The sequence below is a fragment of the Sparus aurata genome, chromosome 4 (genome assembly GCF_900880675.1).
Source record: "Sparus aurata chromosome 4, fSpaAur1.1, whole genome shotgun sequence".
In the NCBI taxonomy this organism is placed as follows: domain Eukaryota; kingdom Metazoa; phylum Chordata; class Actinopteri; order Spariformes; family Sparidae; genus Sparus; species Sparus aurata.
The window spans coordinates 36,606,260-36,622,681 of record NC_044190.1 but is presented as its reverse complement, the minus strand read 5'-3'; the positions used below and the strand labels follow the sequence as shown (position 1 = coordinate 36,622,681).

General features: G+C 39.9%; 1 protein-coding gene across 2 annotated transcripts; it reads right to left on the bottom strand.

Moving 5' to 3' along the window:
- Positions 1-272: 272 nt before the first annotated feature.
- Positions 273-14,582, bottom strand: pepd (peptidase D). Of its 2 annotated transcripts, XR_003983886.1 has the most exons (16): positions 14,426-14,582; positions 11,615-11,798; positions 11,046-11,173; positions 9,920-9,983; positions 7,694-7,741; positions 7,013-7,074; positions 6,161-6,205; positions 5,326-5,401; positions 4,450-4,496; positions 3,913-3,981; positions 3,025-3,102; positions 2,776-2,924; positions 1,822-2,006; positions 1,652-1,691; positions 951-1,142; positions 273-717 (listed from the first exon to the last, which is right to left on the bottom strand). XR_003983886.1 is itself a non-coding variant. In XM_030415160.1 (15 exons), exons 1-15 carry the CDS (start codon positions 14,440-14,442, stop codon positions 577-579), a joined length of 1,485 nt encoding a protein of 494 aa, XP_030271020.1. In that variant the 5' UTR covers positions 14,443-14,581; the 3' UTR covers positions 273-576. The 2 variants fall into 2 exon arrangements, 1 of the variants encoding a protein (XP_030271020.1); XM_030415160.1 differs by lacking the exon at positions 1,652-1,691 and having other exon boundaries at positions 14,426-14,581.
- Positions 14,583-16,422: the final 1,840 nt, after the last annotated feature.

Genomic DNA, 16,422 nt, shown 5'->3' with positions numbered 1-16,422 from the left:
GAGAAATAACTGTGGTGAAAGTGCCAACATGACGACAAACCAGACTCTTCATTTTTGTGGATGAAACTGAACAACTTGTTGGACATTAGTGGTGTTGCAACAAATACATCCTGGAAGTTCCACCTCGTCTAATAATGTACATCTTCATCTAAAAGAGGTCCAATAACTCGATTTGTTTGAAAGAATTGTCTTACAGTACTGAAAGAACACTTTGCTGCACACAGTTGCAAATTAAAAATGTTTAATTTCATTTCACAGCATTTTTTTTTTTATGAATCCATTTTTACAAAGAGAAAATATATAAGCATAGGAATTATTTAAAAAAGTTAATTTCTTTTCCCATGAGGCACAGAAATGAAGTCTTCATGTATTAATGTGGAGTTTGTCCCTTTAAGTGCCTGCTTAATGTCAAGCACAATTTAAAAAACATTATAATAATGCTTAATAATAATAATCCTGATTGTTGCGAGAGTGAAATGAGTGCAAGAGTAATGACTTGGGTCCAGCAGAAGAAGATTTGTTGTTGTAATTACTGAAGTCGCGGCGTACAGCTCAGACTTCACTGCGAGACGTCATTTAGGACTTCGCGCTGACGATGGGGCTGAAGGGTTTTGCAGGTTCCGCCATGAAAGCCTCGATCTCCTCCACGGTGCGAGGGACGCAGGTCAGCAGCTCCATCCCGTCTGCTGTCACCGCAATGTCGTCTTCAATGCGAACCTGGAAATGACACGACCGGTCAAACGGGAAACGCTTAAACTCAGTCAGTGCAAAAATGTAGACGCAAATAAAAATTCATATGATGATTGTGAGCTCCAGCAGTCACTAAAAACCTATCAAGTATCAAGGATTATTGATATCACTGATCTTGTAGACAACAAATTCAGTTCGACGACCCCTCTGATGAATCCACTCAGACAAAAACAAATATCTAACTCTGTAGGCAGACTGACCCCTCCAAAGCCGCGGAAGCGAGCCAGCACTTGGTTATCGATGAAGCAGCTCTGGGCGGAGTTGGCCAGGGCCTGGTCCAGCAGGTGGTTGATGAAATAAATGCCGGGCTCCACGGTGAGGACCATCCTCTCCTGCACCAGACGGCCCATCCGAAGACTCCTCAGTCCAGGCTCGTCAATACGGTCCACCCCCTGGACAACGGTATAGTTCGTTCAGACAACAACTTACAAATACGTAACTGTACATTGTAACAATTTTTTATGAGTATTAAGCGGATATTTTTTTTTTTTTTGGAGTTTGCTCCCTGAGTGCAGACACAGCTACAGGAAACAACTAATAAATGAGGTTTTATGCATTTTTCAAGTGTTGAATATTCTTTGTGAATCAGTTCTTCTAACACTAAAGTATCTCTGTTATCTGAGCAGTTTGTCATGTTTCCACAGACTGAGTGAGCTCTCTATCTATATTCATGGAGTCCTGCTTCTCAGTGCACTTCCCATACTGACACCTTCTGCTGCCAAACACTCAGCAGTTCCACTGCAGCTTCAGTGGGTTAACACTTCTATATTTAGTTATCAAAAGTGCATAACTGTACAAAATCCTTCACTGTGACCTGAAACCATCTGTGTTCAGAGTTCAGACAACATTTCAGCTTCCCCTCTCTCCTGCCCTCAGCCTGAACTTGTTCCTGCAGCCTGACCTCTTTTTGTTCTGCTCTCACTTCTGCTCCGAGGGTCTCTCTATAATGGATGACACATCAATATTAGAAGCCCACAGCTGTGTTTTCCTCTTCTGCTGTCTGGAGTTCTGACTGTCTGTCTGGCTGGCTGCGATTAGGGCAATCTCCGAACGCAAGATCTCTGTTTTCACCTCAGGGTATCCTCCCACATCGTGCACATCGATGCCCAGCAGGTGTCCGAGGCCGTGGGGCATGAAGACGGAGCCCAGGTGGACCTTCAACATGTCGTCCACGGAACCTTTCAGGATGCCGATCTTCACCAGCTCCTCCAGGTGAACCTGGTCAGCCAGGCGGTGCATGTCGGTCCATTTCACACCTTCATCACAAGAAGCATGGTTTAGATAGTAAGCATCGTTAGCCGTGCATCTAGCGGGCAACACTGGGAGGACCAGAGGAGTGTTGGTGTTTACACAGTTAGGATAGCAACTTTGGAACGGGCCTCATCTCTGCAACATGTTCATTAGACTTTATAAGCTACAAGATTTTATTTCTCACATTCTGTTTAAATTTATTTGTTGCTTTTTCAAATCTTTTCAACTGAAATCACTCACTTATTGCACCTTTAAGTCTGAAAGCAACTCGAGATATAAGAACAGCTTTTCATTTTACTCACAGTTGTAGTGTGAAAGTAACATTATTTGCTGTGAAGCTGCAACTTCAATTAAAAAAACAAAACAAAATATATTTACCTCTACTGACAACCTTTAAAACTGTTTTAGAACTAAAGTGAAACGTCATCACTGTTTTCACTGCTATGTTTGCATTATGCACCAACAATAAAAGATGGCTATAAAATGGAACAAAACAATAAGTAGTAAGAGGTTAACAGGACTTTTCTTGTTCTTATTTTTAGAGCATATGAAAATTTAAACTCGCCTTGAAGAAAACATGAACACCTTTAGCCCTTTTTTAGAACATTTAGAGTTATGGTGCACTTTAGCCTCTTGTGGCTGAAATTATCATCCTGACAGTTTCTTTTATTTTCCACCTCAAGTCATAAACATGTGAGAGAAAATATTTCTGTCACGTGCCTTTCAAAGCTTCCACAGTAGTCCATAGTTAAACCGACTAAAAAAGATGATAACCTGGTCTGATGGCAGCCATGACAGCTCTGGAGGACTTGAGGACCGCCTCATAGATGGCCCTCTGGTCTGGAGTGAACTTGCCGTTGGCTGGGAAGGAGCAGGTGATGTCGGAGGAGTAGCAGTAGTACTCTCCACCCATGTCAAACAGACTGCGGGGGACAACACATCAGAACTGGTTCAGTCAAATGTATTCCCACGGTGCATCGTGTTTTTGGGCCAAAAGTTACAAAACGACTGAAGGCTACTCACCACATGTCTCCATCCATAATTGTCTTGTCATTGGGAGCTCCAGCATGGCCGTAGTGCAGAACGGAGGAGTTGTTGCCGCTGTTAAAACAACAACAACACCATGTGAATTTAAAAACACAGAAAAACACATTTTAATGAACATATTTCAGCACAGCATCAAAAGGATTCCAACCTTTACACATTTTGACGATGTCCTTTAACCTTTTAGCTAGGAGACCTAGACACAGTGCATCTTTCAAGAATCACTGCGATGATCAGGTCCTCACTTTATAAAGCTGTTAATTAAAAGAAAAACAGCTTGTATCCAACGACCACTAATCCCCAGGAAGTAGTATTCATTACACATGGCCTTTCATACAAAAGGCCGAAGGCATGATTAGCGAAAATGTCTGAAAATTCTTCACTCATAATGATGCTGCTGGCTGACAGTAACCGTGCAACGGAGAGGGATTTTGATGTCGTGCTGTCCAGTGAGATAATTGAGTCGAACTCACTCTGCATCCTGCACGCTTCTGTTCTTTAGCAAAGCTCTTCCTTACAAGTAAAGACAGCTTTACATGGTGTGTGATCTAAAGATGTCGACTGGTAACTTCCTCATTAACAGCAATAATTGTATCACACCAGCATTGTAATTAATGAATTATATAAGTTATTACTGAGGCTATAATTATGCTTCTCCAGGCTGCACATAGGTGGAAAAATATACTTGTCACTCATGTTTGTTTTTGTCTTTGTTTGAAATCCGCCTCCAGACAGGAAGTGAATCAACAGATCAGCTTGCTTGATGCAGACATAATCGAGATTTGGGAGGTGTGCGTCTTTGGAGGAGCATCATTTCAGTGTCGGTCTGGAATGAAATGGGCAAACATTCGCTGAATAAAGCCTTACGTTCCACAGATACAGGTGTACGAGGTGTGACGCATCCCTCCTTTGTTGTAGCAGTAGTGCTGGAAAAGGCTGCAGAGATAACAACAAAAAAAATGTTCAGAGAGATCACAGAAAATACTAATTAGCAGTTGACTTTTCGCTGCCCTCTTCCTGACTCTGTGCTTTTTACGAATTAATTTAGCACTCATTTAATCATCACACAGTCAGGCACATCAAAACACTTGTTCGGAGCTTGACAGCGTCGCAACTCTAAGATGACAAACACACATCTCCTGATTATTCTTGCTAAGCAAAAGGCAATCGAGCAAGACTGGCAGCTTATCTGACGCAAAATTATCCAAAAACAAGACGCAAGAACATCAACAACATTCTTAAATTATCACTCAAGGTTTTATCATCATGAGACTGTTTGAAAGTCAGTGAAATGGGCTGTTATTATCCCCACACATAGCGTAGATATAACCACAGATATGAAAGAGTAGACAGACATATTTTCTTTTTATGTCTTGTCACGAAACATGGACATGCACCACTCACCTCTCCATTTCATATTCTTTCTGCCCAGGCTTCACATGCTTCATGATCTACAGAGAAAATTTCAGATTATATGTGATGAACAAACTTAAAAAACTACTGGATAAAACCGTGACTGACTCTTTTGAAATGGATCCCAAAATCCACCCAATGAAAAGACCACCAAACCCTAATAATAGTTTCTGTATGTACCTGATTGTACACTGGCTTAATATGCACAACGCTCTCTGCATGTTTGCCTGTAAGTTTCTTTTCCTGTTTTTTTTTAATACTTCCATGTAGTACAAAGTATACATTCAAGTTTACAGTCTTGCTGATTTGGGACAATGTTGTCTGTATAGCCGTGGGGAAGGTTTAACTTGAAAATCTATCAAATATAGTGGCTCTGTGGACACGTGGGTAAGAACATACCTCATTTTATGAGTTTAATAAATAATAAAAATGGGAAAACAAGATTGAATTCTCAGGGTATGTGATAGAGAAAGAGTTTAGGGGCGACCCTGGTAGCTCTGTTCTATTGAATACAGCCATAAAAAGGAAAAAAAAGAAGTTTATCCGTTGTGATAAAGCAAAATCCTGTGCAGAAGTTAAATATTGCTTTAATGTTGCAGCTTACTGGTCAAAGGCTATCTCTGTTAACTGCTGCCCTCAAAGCTACTGGATGAAGTTAAAATCAATGGCATTTAAACAGTTTATAGCCTGAAAAGGTGCTGACATCTTAAATCCTTTGGGGGAGTTTTAAACTCAATAAGCTGCTTGACACTTTGATTCTCTGGGGTGTTTAGTTTCGTGCCCTGAACTTTAATTTCATTTTTAAAGTTTAAAAAGTTTAAAATATGCCATTTTGGGTGTGCTTGTAGATGCTCTGAAGGATCTTACCATTTTGTGGGCTTCACTGGAAATCCTGTTGGTGTATCGCAGGACCTCCAGCTCCATATCAGTCTTAGTCAGACGGCTGCAGACACACAGAAGAAACAAGAGGTGAGAGACCGGCTCTCTTATCACACTGGCAGTTTATCGATGCACAGTATGATGAACGTAAAGCCAAACAGTAAAGAGGATTCACACAACCCTCCAGTCTTTACACTGAGGGCTGACATGAAGACATTTTTAAAATCCAGGTAGACAGTAACTGATATAGAGAACCACATTTTGCCTGCTGATCTTCAGTTGTGACAGGGAAGCGAAAGCTGCACCTTACATGGTTAAAAGTGTGGAGGTTTAATGATTTGTACAATAATAGAAATAAATCACAGAGCAGTGGCAACCAATAGAAAGAGTGAGAGAAAAAAAAAAGCCCATTAAAAGAGAGCCATGCGAGCTCTGCAGAGTAGAGGGGGCTGAGAGGTACAATCAAGTCTTTCTCCACAGGAGGTGTGCCTGAAAAACATTCCTCCTTATTTCAGAAAATGTCAATTCATCTGGGAGGCTGCAAACTCTAATGCCGAGGACAACCCAGCGAGCACGAAGTCCATTACAGCTGCAAGGACTGTTCTCAGGTTCTTAAAGGGGAAAAACACAAGCCCAAGAAAAACTCCTGTGTCTGACTGCAGACACAATTACCAGACTGGGTGGATGCAATTGATGATGTTTGGGAACTAAAAGTAACAGAATAGCTGGATACACTTTTCCAGGAGAGGCTTCGCCAAAGTCTTCTCTCATTGTGAGCTGACTTTCTGAATAATATTTCAAAAAACATATTTTAAATACTTACCATTCCACAATGACTGGGTGCAGGAGAGTGTTGTTCACTTGGAAGCTGAAAAAAGAAAGAGCAACATTGTTATTATGAATAAAGCTTTGGCGAAAGCTGAATAAGGAATGTCTCTCTCTTCCCTCTTCTGGTTTGTTCTCGTCACGTTAGCTTTCTCATGTTGTCAAAAATATCTTCGTACTTGACCAATGAGATTTCTGCCTCTGTTCCACAACCATTACACTTCTGTCATCTTGCCTTTAAGAGATGCTGCTGTACACACATCACCTCCCCATCACCACCATGACCTCCAGGACGTCCGTCCAGGGAGATTCAGCTGAGTGTTTTCTGCAGGCTTCACCCCACCAGCAGCAGCAGCTACACTCCGGGGAGATCCTGACTTATTTCCCAGCTTTATATGTATATATGCCTTTGTAACAAATATGCTTTACATCAATGAAGCCTAACTGCTAACATTTTTTTCCTCATTTGCCAACCTCAATTTATACTTTGAAGCAGTTTTATTGAAATGCAAATGGTTATATCAGCTTTGAATTAAGTGTATGAGACTTCTTTTTCAAAGCCGTGAGGGTCACAGTGTAGAAAAGATAAAACGGTGTAATGTAGGCGGTTCAAAGAGAACAAAGACGAGCTCAGGACAACAGTAACAACGCCATTAACTGATAACTAACAAGGAGAAACATGATCGTTTGCTTAATTAAATTATATTTAGAATTAGTTTCATCAGCAACAATCAGTATGCATGACAGGTTGCTGCATCCTTGGTTATAAAAAAGAAAAAAAAAACAACAACAATAAACTTCACAAACAACTATAATTATGTTAATGCAAAGTAACGGCAATTAAACATACCCACTAATTCCTTCAAACGAGGCTTCGCGGCAGATGCTCCCGCTATCTGTATTCTGTCCTCGCTGCGTGGAAGAAAAACAAACACCAGTGAAGAGAAGTGACATCACCAAAGAGTGCATTCGAATGTCGATACAGCTCATTCGATTCTGACAGCTGTCAAATTAGTAAAAAAGGAGTTTATATTTATTTGTAATAGCAGACATCTTCTGTCGATGTAAACAGCTCAAACATTAACGTTTTATTTTGGATGGGTGAGCTGTTTATATACGAGTCCATTTCTATTTCTTACCTTTTTATTATATTGCTTATTTTTTACTATTATTAACGTTGTTTATTGTCACATTGAACTTTCTTTTAGCTGCTTTTACACAGAATCTTCCCTGTTTGTGGGACTAATAAAGGATAAAGTCTGATTCTGATTCTGATCTCGCAGTGAACATCAGGCAAGGTGCGGACGGGTGAGGTAAACCCACTGAACCTTTTATTAGTATTTGATCGATTAGTATTTTACTAAACCAACTGTAACAATGGTTTAATAAAATACTTCCCCACACCTGAAGAACTTGATCTTGTATCAGTCAACTGATACAAAGTTAACCTGTATACATAATTAGCTGTAATCAGGTAGGAATGATTGCTGCACTGTTCTAACTCAACAATACAGAGTAGCCATGAGCGTACCAGTGTCAGGAGAGTAGCTGGTTTCAGGTTGGATAGGACACTGACGATCTGCGGGGAAACAGACAGGCAGTAATTAGAGGACTGAGACAGACAGCGGAGCGCCAGAGACAACAAGCACCAGTTTTCTTCAGCTCTCGGGCTGCAGAATAAAGGTCACTCTGGCAGACGCTGTTGTGGCGGCGTGGCCTCTGTGGTACTCAGCAGCACACTGAATGACAAACCCAAGTGACTTTATTACTCCTCTGCCAACAGCCTAAATGTCAGACAACAGATCCCTGACTCAGTGCTTACAGACGATGTGGTGACATTTGAGCAATCTTATTATTAACGCCGCTAAAATTAATTTCTATGTATAAAAAAAAAGCCCTCCCAAAGAACAACAATCCAAATCAATTTGCTGCTTCGTTTGGGACACTGGAATAATAATTATCATGCTAAAAAGTTTGAAATGCCAGTTTGGTGATGGCTTTATCTAACAAGCATTCCAATGATTAGTAACTTCTACCTGTAAAAAAAAAAAGGCTGCCTCAAGAAGTTACAAATCTGATTATTTACATTTTATGATGAAACCAAATAAAAGAAGTTTACACAGCAATGATGATTTTACTGACATAAAACAGAACTTGGAAAATCAGTAGAAAGCAGCAAATATTAAAAAGAATACTAATTTAATTAAATGTCTGACTTGCAGCTGTACAACACAGGTCTGAGAATGCAAATGTGACTTGTCTGCACGTACCTAAAATATCCGCACTGATCCACAAATATGGATCTCAACAAAACTCTGCCAACAATAACTCATGAAGGTTAAACACCAGCCAGATATGAATGAGAGGATGAAAAACACCTAATCCACATTTTCCTCCACAAACTGCTGCGTTCAACAATTTAAAGGTGAACCACTTACATGTTAAGCAGGCCAATGCTGACAAAAGTGTGTGTGTGCAACATCTTCCACGTGTGAATGTTTCAAAATTAGAAATCTGCTCAAATATTCATGACCTGGTTCTGATACAGAAGACTATTTTAGGTGCTTCCGTAGGCAGCATCGCCAAGTGAATGCTGATCACCTGCAACTACTTTCTTTGTCTGGCAGCATTCGCAATTATTATTTGATTTTATATTACACTGCGGTACAGAGCTGCTGCTGCGGCTTCACGGAAGAACTGGCTGTTACTTGTGATAGTGATAATTTGAAACTAAACCTGTGACTAATTAGGAAATCTAACACCTCAGACAGGTGTGCTGATGTAAGACAAATAAATAGCTGAGACGTCATCAGCAGGATGAGTCATTGTAAGGTCACAGTGTATAACGAACTGAGAGTGATCATTTAAGATTCCTTCATTTAGACATTAGTTGGTCAGTAAATTCTGTCGTCTTAAAGTCTGATTATATTATCCTGATTTGTCTCCAAAATACCTTCCAATGTGGCTCCCCTGGGAATCTGCAGTCACCACTTATACACTGTTTTCCCAAACTCTCAAAATAGGCAATTACAGAAAGCCTGAACAGAATGTATATTTAGACTGGGCTGTTTAATGACGAGAATGAAGCTGCAGCTTACACATTGAAAATAGACTTCAAAATAGAAGTCCTCAGGGAATTTTGGTGGTAATCTCTGTCAGAGGTATACACACACATACACACACACGCACAAATCCATATGCTTGTTTCCAGCCCAGCTACTGTACACATTCTCTCAGACGAGCTGTGTTGGATGCATCCCAGAGTTTTCACACCCTCTAACGCAAGTGTGTGCACATGCCCCAAAAAATCCAATCACATGCAAACTCAACCTAATTATTAATGTACATTTTAATCGAATATGTTTGGCAGAACATAATTACATCTTATTTGACATATTAAGTTGAGTAGATGTAAATTATGCAGGTCTATATTTGTGATGAAAATGTACCTGCTAGTGCCAGAGATCCAAGAACAAACCCAAACCTGATATTGGTCCGACTACCTGGTGCCACACATCTTTGCCAGAAGGTTGAAATAAAAGACTGATGACTTTCACCTTTAAAAAACAGTCTGTGGAAGCACTGGTGTCCTTTGCTTTGACTTCATAGCTCAGTGACTGAACATCAAGGTTCAGTTACTGCACAGAAAAAAGGTCACACACACACACACACACACACACACACACACACACACACACACACACACACACACACACACACAGGCTGTAAAAACCAGCAGCCACACAGACAGACTTACGTCACAGGTGTAGTGCACCTCATCAACAGCATACTTCGCCTTGAAGTGCTCTTTAGGATAGATCCTGCCAAAATATGCAAAACACAACAGGTAAAAAAAGTAAAAAAAAACAAAAAAAAGTCCAGTCAACAAACAAAAATACTGCCCCTTTGATTCCACTGGGCACGTCTGCTATCTGGTGAATGCAACACCATTTTGTTCTTACGTCCATGCTGCTCCACATCTCACGGGGAGCGAATCAGAGGCGGAGTGTCATGACTGTCTGATATTCGAGTCGGTCAGATTGTATTTATTTCATCATATTTTGTCCTTAATTTTCTACTTCGGTTGAGTAGGCTACATTGTTAACTGTTTCATTATTTGTCTTATTCAAGTGTTCTGACATTGTTGTGCTGTAGATCTACGCAGGATGTTTCATATTGAAGCATCCTGCGTATTTGCACTCTGTGGTTCTCCTGTCTGACTTCCTGTCTTGCTCAAACTGCTCTGTTCAGCTTGAAACAGTTGCGGTCCGCTTCTGTCAAAAATAGACTTGGCGCGTATTAATCGCGGAGCAGAGGCGCTTCTGGGATGCTGCTGATAAGTACGATGGCGCAGCAGATGGAAACACAAGCATCATCTAGATTGGCTGCGATCGGCAGCAGCGGCAGTAACGTGGTGGAGACGGGCCCATTAGTATCTGGGTGTATCACATGCACTCATTCAGCATGTTAAGACATCAATTTGTAAAACAATAACTGAGTACTCAGTTGTATACTCAAAGTTGTATATTTGTCTATGTTTAAAGAGGATAAAAAACTATTAATACAACTTATTTGCTCTTCTTTTACATGTGTGGTGTGTAAATTGGAAATAGGAGGCTTTGTTATCAGTATAATCAAAATATGCCTGAGGTGGTTTAAGGGATGACTAAACTTAAGTCTTAAATTGTTCCTGTGTGGCTTTTACAATACATAACCTAAATACAAACACTCATATAAAACATATCTATGCTGGCTGTAAAAGATCCAAATGTGCAGCACATGACTTTGTCAACCTTTTCTTCAAGTTAGAGCTCACAGCTATGGGCCAGCTGGTGGTGACTGCTGGCCATGTACACAGCTCTTTGAAGATTAGTGTGACTCACTCTCCCATCCAAGTAGCATAGCTTTCAGGCAGTTTGGGAACAAAAAGGAAGGATTTCCCAGAGTCCACATCAATGGCTCCATAGCAGTCAGCCTCGGTTACTCCGAAAGCCCAGTGGAAGAAAGACTCCTGCAGAATAGAAGGAATCAGCCAAAGCATTAGTGAGGGAGATTATGATAGTCAGCTAGAAGGGAAAGTTAGCCAAGTCTGCTCTATTATATAAGACAAAAAAAAAGGTGTTGTCCTTCATTAGGCCAGTTAGTCCAAGAGTGGTAAATACAGAGCTCGACAACAAATACAACTTTTAATGCACCCATTGATTTTTGTAATAGGGAGTGTTGGACAACTTTGAGTGATTTGTCTGCAGGATGGCTGACCTACATATTTTTGACAGAGATGGGAGATTAACAAAAGCAACTCAGAGCTGGACTTGACTTTAGGAAAAGCTGAAGGGTGCATCTTAGAGCAACTGAGCATCTAAAACAACACAGAAAATGCTGGAGGGACTTTTCTGGTCGCCCCCTTGTCCTCTGATTTGCATCAACCCAGAGTCAACTACAGACTACCTACCTGCCTGAATAGGACATCTGTGTCCGTGCAGTACCTCTGCTTCTGCTCTCCACCCTGCAGCACGACCACAGACCGCGGTACCACTCCGTCTTTGGCTTTCAGCCCTGTGCACAGACGTCGACGGTTCTCTGCAAAGAGGGCAGCAGACACCCTGAGGGTGTCATTACCCAGCCAGTAGACAGATCTTAAAGGACAGGGAGACAGAGGTTAGGTGGCGTAGCAGTTGGAGAGACTGACGCTCAACCAGGGGTTGACCTTGAATGCATACACAATCTACTTGTCAGGCGAATCATAGAGATTACAGTATTGGATGTTCTCCATCTTTCCAAACTTCACATATAACTTCATTGACAAACCAATCAGCTCTATGTGCATTTACCAATAACCTGATGTAGAAAACTAGAGTGCTATGTCCAATGGGCATAGCACTCTAGTTTGTGACTTATGGCTACAACACAGGGAGCTTGTGCCAAAAGAGAACTGGAATTAATACAATATTGTGTTTAAATGGTGCAAATAGAGAAATATGGGTATATTATGTCTATATATTTTGCATTTTAGGTTGTGAATGATTATTGAGATTAAAATGATTGTGATATTACATTTTGGCTAGATCACTCACACATCCCCTCCACTGAAGGAGGTTCTGGATTAAAATTGCCCTTTCACAAGGAATACAACTCTAAAGTGACTTTAAATGTCCTAACTGTCCCTTTCATCATCAGTTATTCGCCAATATTTCCATCCCTGCTTATTCACAACAGTACAGAACAGCAGCTGCAGTGTGAAGAAACTTCACTTAATGTCTTTTGACCCCTTGAGCTCAAGATGTTGTGGTTCACTTGCACGAACACAAACACAGCAAGGAAACACACCCATTATATTTCAAGCTCTATCGGGAGGTAATCCTCAGGATTTGGTCAGTATGTCTCAGCATGAAGAGGTGGGTGAACCCACTGCCTTCAGAATGAGCCAACACAGAGATATAGACAGATAGAAATTATTTTAACTGACAGGTTTCTGACTGGATCTAAACTTGATCTCTGGCCCAAGCTTCGTGGATAAGATAACAAACACATCCACTGTACCAAAGGTTAATCCATAAACTCATAGCATTTCATGGCTCAGCGATTTCTGTATCATTTACTGCTGGCAGAGTATCCAGGTGTAAATGTGTATCTATGAGGACAGATCATCCCCAGTGAGATGGTAAACGATGTTATTGAAGAAGGAGGACACAATCATGTAATATAACTGTTAAAATACCCTGCTGGCAATAGCCCAAAACCAAAAAATACCTTGTAAATGTATTAAACTATGTTAATTTTTAAAGGAAAGCGTTTCTGGGGTTGTACTGGATTGCATAATGTCACAAGGCGTGCCTCATGTTTGTTCCCTGATCTCCATATTACTGCTGATCGCTGACAACTTTATGATTACCACAGCAGATTTGAGAACGCTTTTATCTCAGGATCACAAGAAGTCGGCCTTGGCTGTGTCGTGATCACAGGAAAATAAAACTTGCCCTTTGGAGATGACTAGATAGTCATTTCACACAACATAACTGCTGAATGATCTCCTGCATGTCAACCTATTAACCTCTGGATTATTTGTTCTAATTGAATGCTCCACTTCTTAAACATAAAGCAACTGTATCTCTAAGAAATGCACTAATAAACTGTGGTGAAGAGACATTTTACAACTGTCAGATGCACATAAAAAAAAAGACATAATGCTAGGATGGTGCTGCAGTTTTTGGCAATGTATGCAGGTAACTCTAAACAATTTTTCATAAAAAAGACAGCATCACGGCACAGATGACAGACTGTCAAGAGGACCGACACACTGACAGTGAAACATGCGCAGCTTCCCTGTGATGACAGGTAGATGTATATGCCAACAAGATATTTTGACAACTAGCCTATCTGTTTTACTGAAAAAATAAAGTTTTTAGCTTTAGAAAACACATCCAATGCTGCTAGATGGAAGTTATCTTTATTGTGTTTTAATCTCACTGGAGGGGGAATGAGGAATTTAGATGCAAATACTTGCAAATGCAGTTTGTCCTTGTCGAAACTCATGCAAAGCGTGCAGTTATTATGTTTTTAAAATGAAGCAGTAAGAAAAATATATTCTGTTATACAAAAATAATGATTCCTCCACATTATTTTCTTAAATGTTTGATTCATCTTGTGTGATACTGGAGACTGTCACGTCTTCAGGTCTTTAAAAATACATGAAATTAAACTGTCACAAGAGCCACAAGTACAGATGGCTTCACTTAAAAAGGGGCTCCAAGCCAAAAAAAAAGTTGTTTGTTACTGTCGACAGGTCAAAATATGTCTGAGCGGTAAGCTAACTGAACACAGCTACAGTTAGTTAAGCTAGCACCAGAGTTTTAGCTGTTTTTAGCACGGACGCTTTATTTATTAATTAATGTATTACTTATTTCTTAGTATGCCTGTCGTGAAAATGTGTTCTTTAACATTTTTATTTATAAAAACAGTTAAGGTTTACATGCAACACTTTTGAAATATCAATCCTGTCGAAAGTTCAGTTACTTCTCAGGAAGCTAAACTTGAGAATATTTTGTTACTCGTTAACCGTTTAACTGATAACTGTTAACTGTTAACGGCGCACTAACGGTCACTTACACATTAATTAGCACACGAGCTTAGATAAACACTGACTTTATGTTGCTGTGGACTCAAAATAAAAGCTAACATGACTCCATTTATTACAGGACTGAAGATAAATACATTAAATAGTAATTTGTTGAATCGCTGTCAGAAATCAGAAGCGACAACTCACTGTGGTGCGGCAGCCATGTTGACGTGCTGGTCCAGACTGTCACGTGCCAGCTGGCGTCACGTGAGTTTTGTGCTGCGCTGATCAGCTGACGTGGCGGTGTGCTGCGTTCACGTGTTCAGGAAAACAGCGACTTCGCCGGCGAAGCTTGCTTTGTGAGCCTTTTATGGTGTTCATTTCTTTCCCGAACTGGGCTGTCGTTAACAAAGTGCTGAAGTCAGGGGGAGAAATAACCACGACAGAAATCAGAATCACCTAAAAAGACAAAAGAGGGTCAACGCAATGCATGCACCATCAGCTAGTAATAAAAAAAACGGTGAAAATCCTTCACCCCTAAATGCCACATCACTACCAGTGCTGTGGTTGACAGATACAATACAATGCAACAAGAGAGCAGCAAGTACATTTACAATTATCTGATTGAATAATTAATATAAATAACAATAAAACATTTCAGCAAACAAGTACAGAGAATTCAAAAGGTAGATGTATTGTCATTTATGTATAAAAACAAAATACTGTTAAAAGACCTTATGTTCTGCTGCATTTATTTATTTATTTATTTATTTACTTCTGTATTTATTTATTTATTCTCTATGCTCTGTGTAGTCATGTCACCTCACCAGTATCACTGATGCTCTGTAGTTGGGTACCAGTGGTGATATAATGTATACACTTCAAGAATTTTGCCACATTATTACATTTTTGGCTGCAATCATAGGTAAAAAGCATCACCCACTGAGGGCTACGATGACTAATCATGTAATCAGAGTCAGCCCAAGGCTTTAATCAGAATTTGATTTGGGCCCCCAAACTATTAACTATATATTTCCATACTCCATCGTTTGTCCACTCTACATATAACGCCACAATTATATAAAGCTAGCTGATCAGCAGACAATGCACCTTCTGTAAACAAGTCAACTATTTTAATGAAATGTGCAAAAGTGCAGAACAGTCACTACAAATAAATTCTTTCTTACATAACATAATACATGCCAAGTAGGCAAAATACAAATGTTAAAAAACATAATATACAACAATATGAAATAAACTAAATAGAATGAACTGGTGGAAAAAAAAATGATTAAACCAGCGGTATTGACTTGTCCGCCTGTTAAAAACATGTTGTTTTTTTCCTTTTGTACAATTACCCCTGATATGACATATCACACATACAAAAAATATGCATCTATCAGCCTGTCATGTGTGACGGTTCAAGAGCTGCAACCTCTTAATTGGCTTATTGCTTTGGCTGGCTCTGCATTATTATCTATTAAATAAATGTAGCTAAAACAATATAAATGGACTATAATACACAGAGTTAATGCTACACATGCAGACACCATCCAGCTCTCAGCTCTATTTGTTTCATTATCATCAATCTGCATCGGCAGTTATACATTATATATATATTTTTTTTTAATTGAAAAGAGGAATAGCACGATTGAGACACCTGACCTTGTAGTCACACAGGCGGTCTGCTTTCGGTTCTTCTTTTTTTTTTTCTTGTTTTTTTGTCATGTGCTGAGTAAACAACATTTCTGATGGTCATGAATACAAATAAGCCCACACTCAGAGAATTAGGACATGTATAATCTGCAGGGAGCGCACAATGTGTTTATTTTTTCACACACATACGTGGTGAGAATCTAGTATGTAATGATTATTTATTAATATACATTTTGTAAAGGTTCTTAGCTAGTGAGCTTTTTATGCAAGACGGCTGTGTTTTTCAAACAGTGCACCAGATTTCATTATTTACAAGTTAGAACTGGACCAAATAAAGTGTCATGTTTAATGTATGTGAGTGTCCGAGGGGTTAAGAAGCTCCACTTAAACACATCAGACAGTTCACACTCTCCTCTGATTTGCTTCCGCAGTGGTGCTTTTACAGTGGAAACAGTAGGGGGAGACGGAGCTCTCCTCTGCCACAATGCAGGTAGGGGTCGAGAAATAATTAATTATCATCATGAGTGACTGCAGATCCATGATGCAGG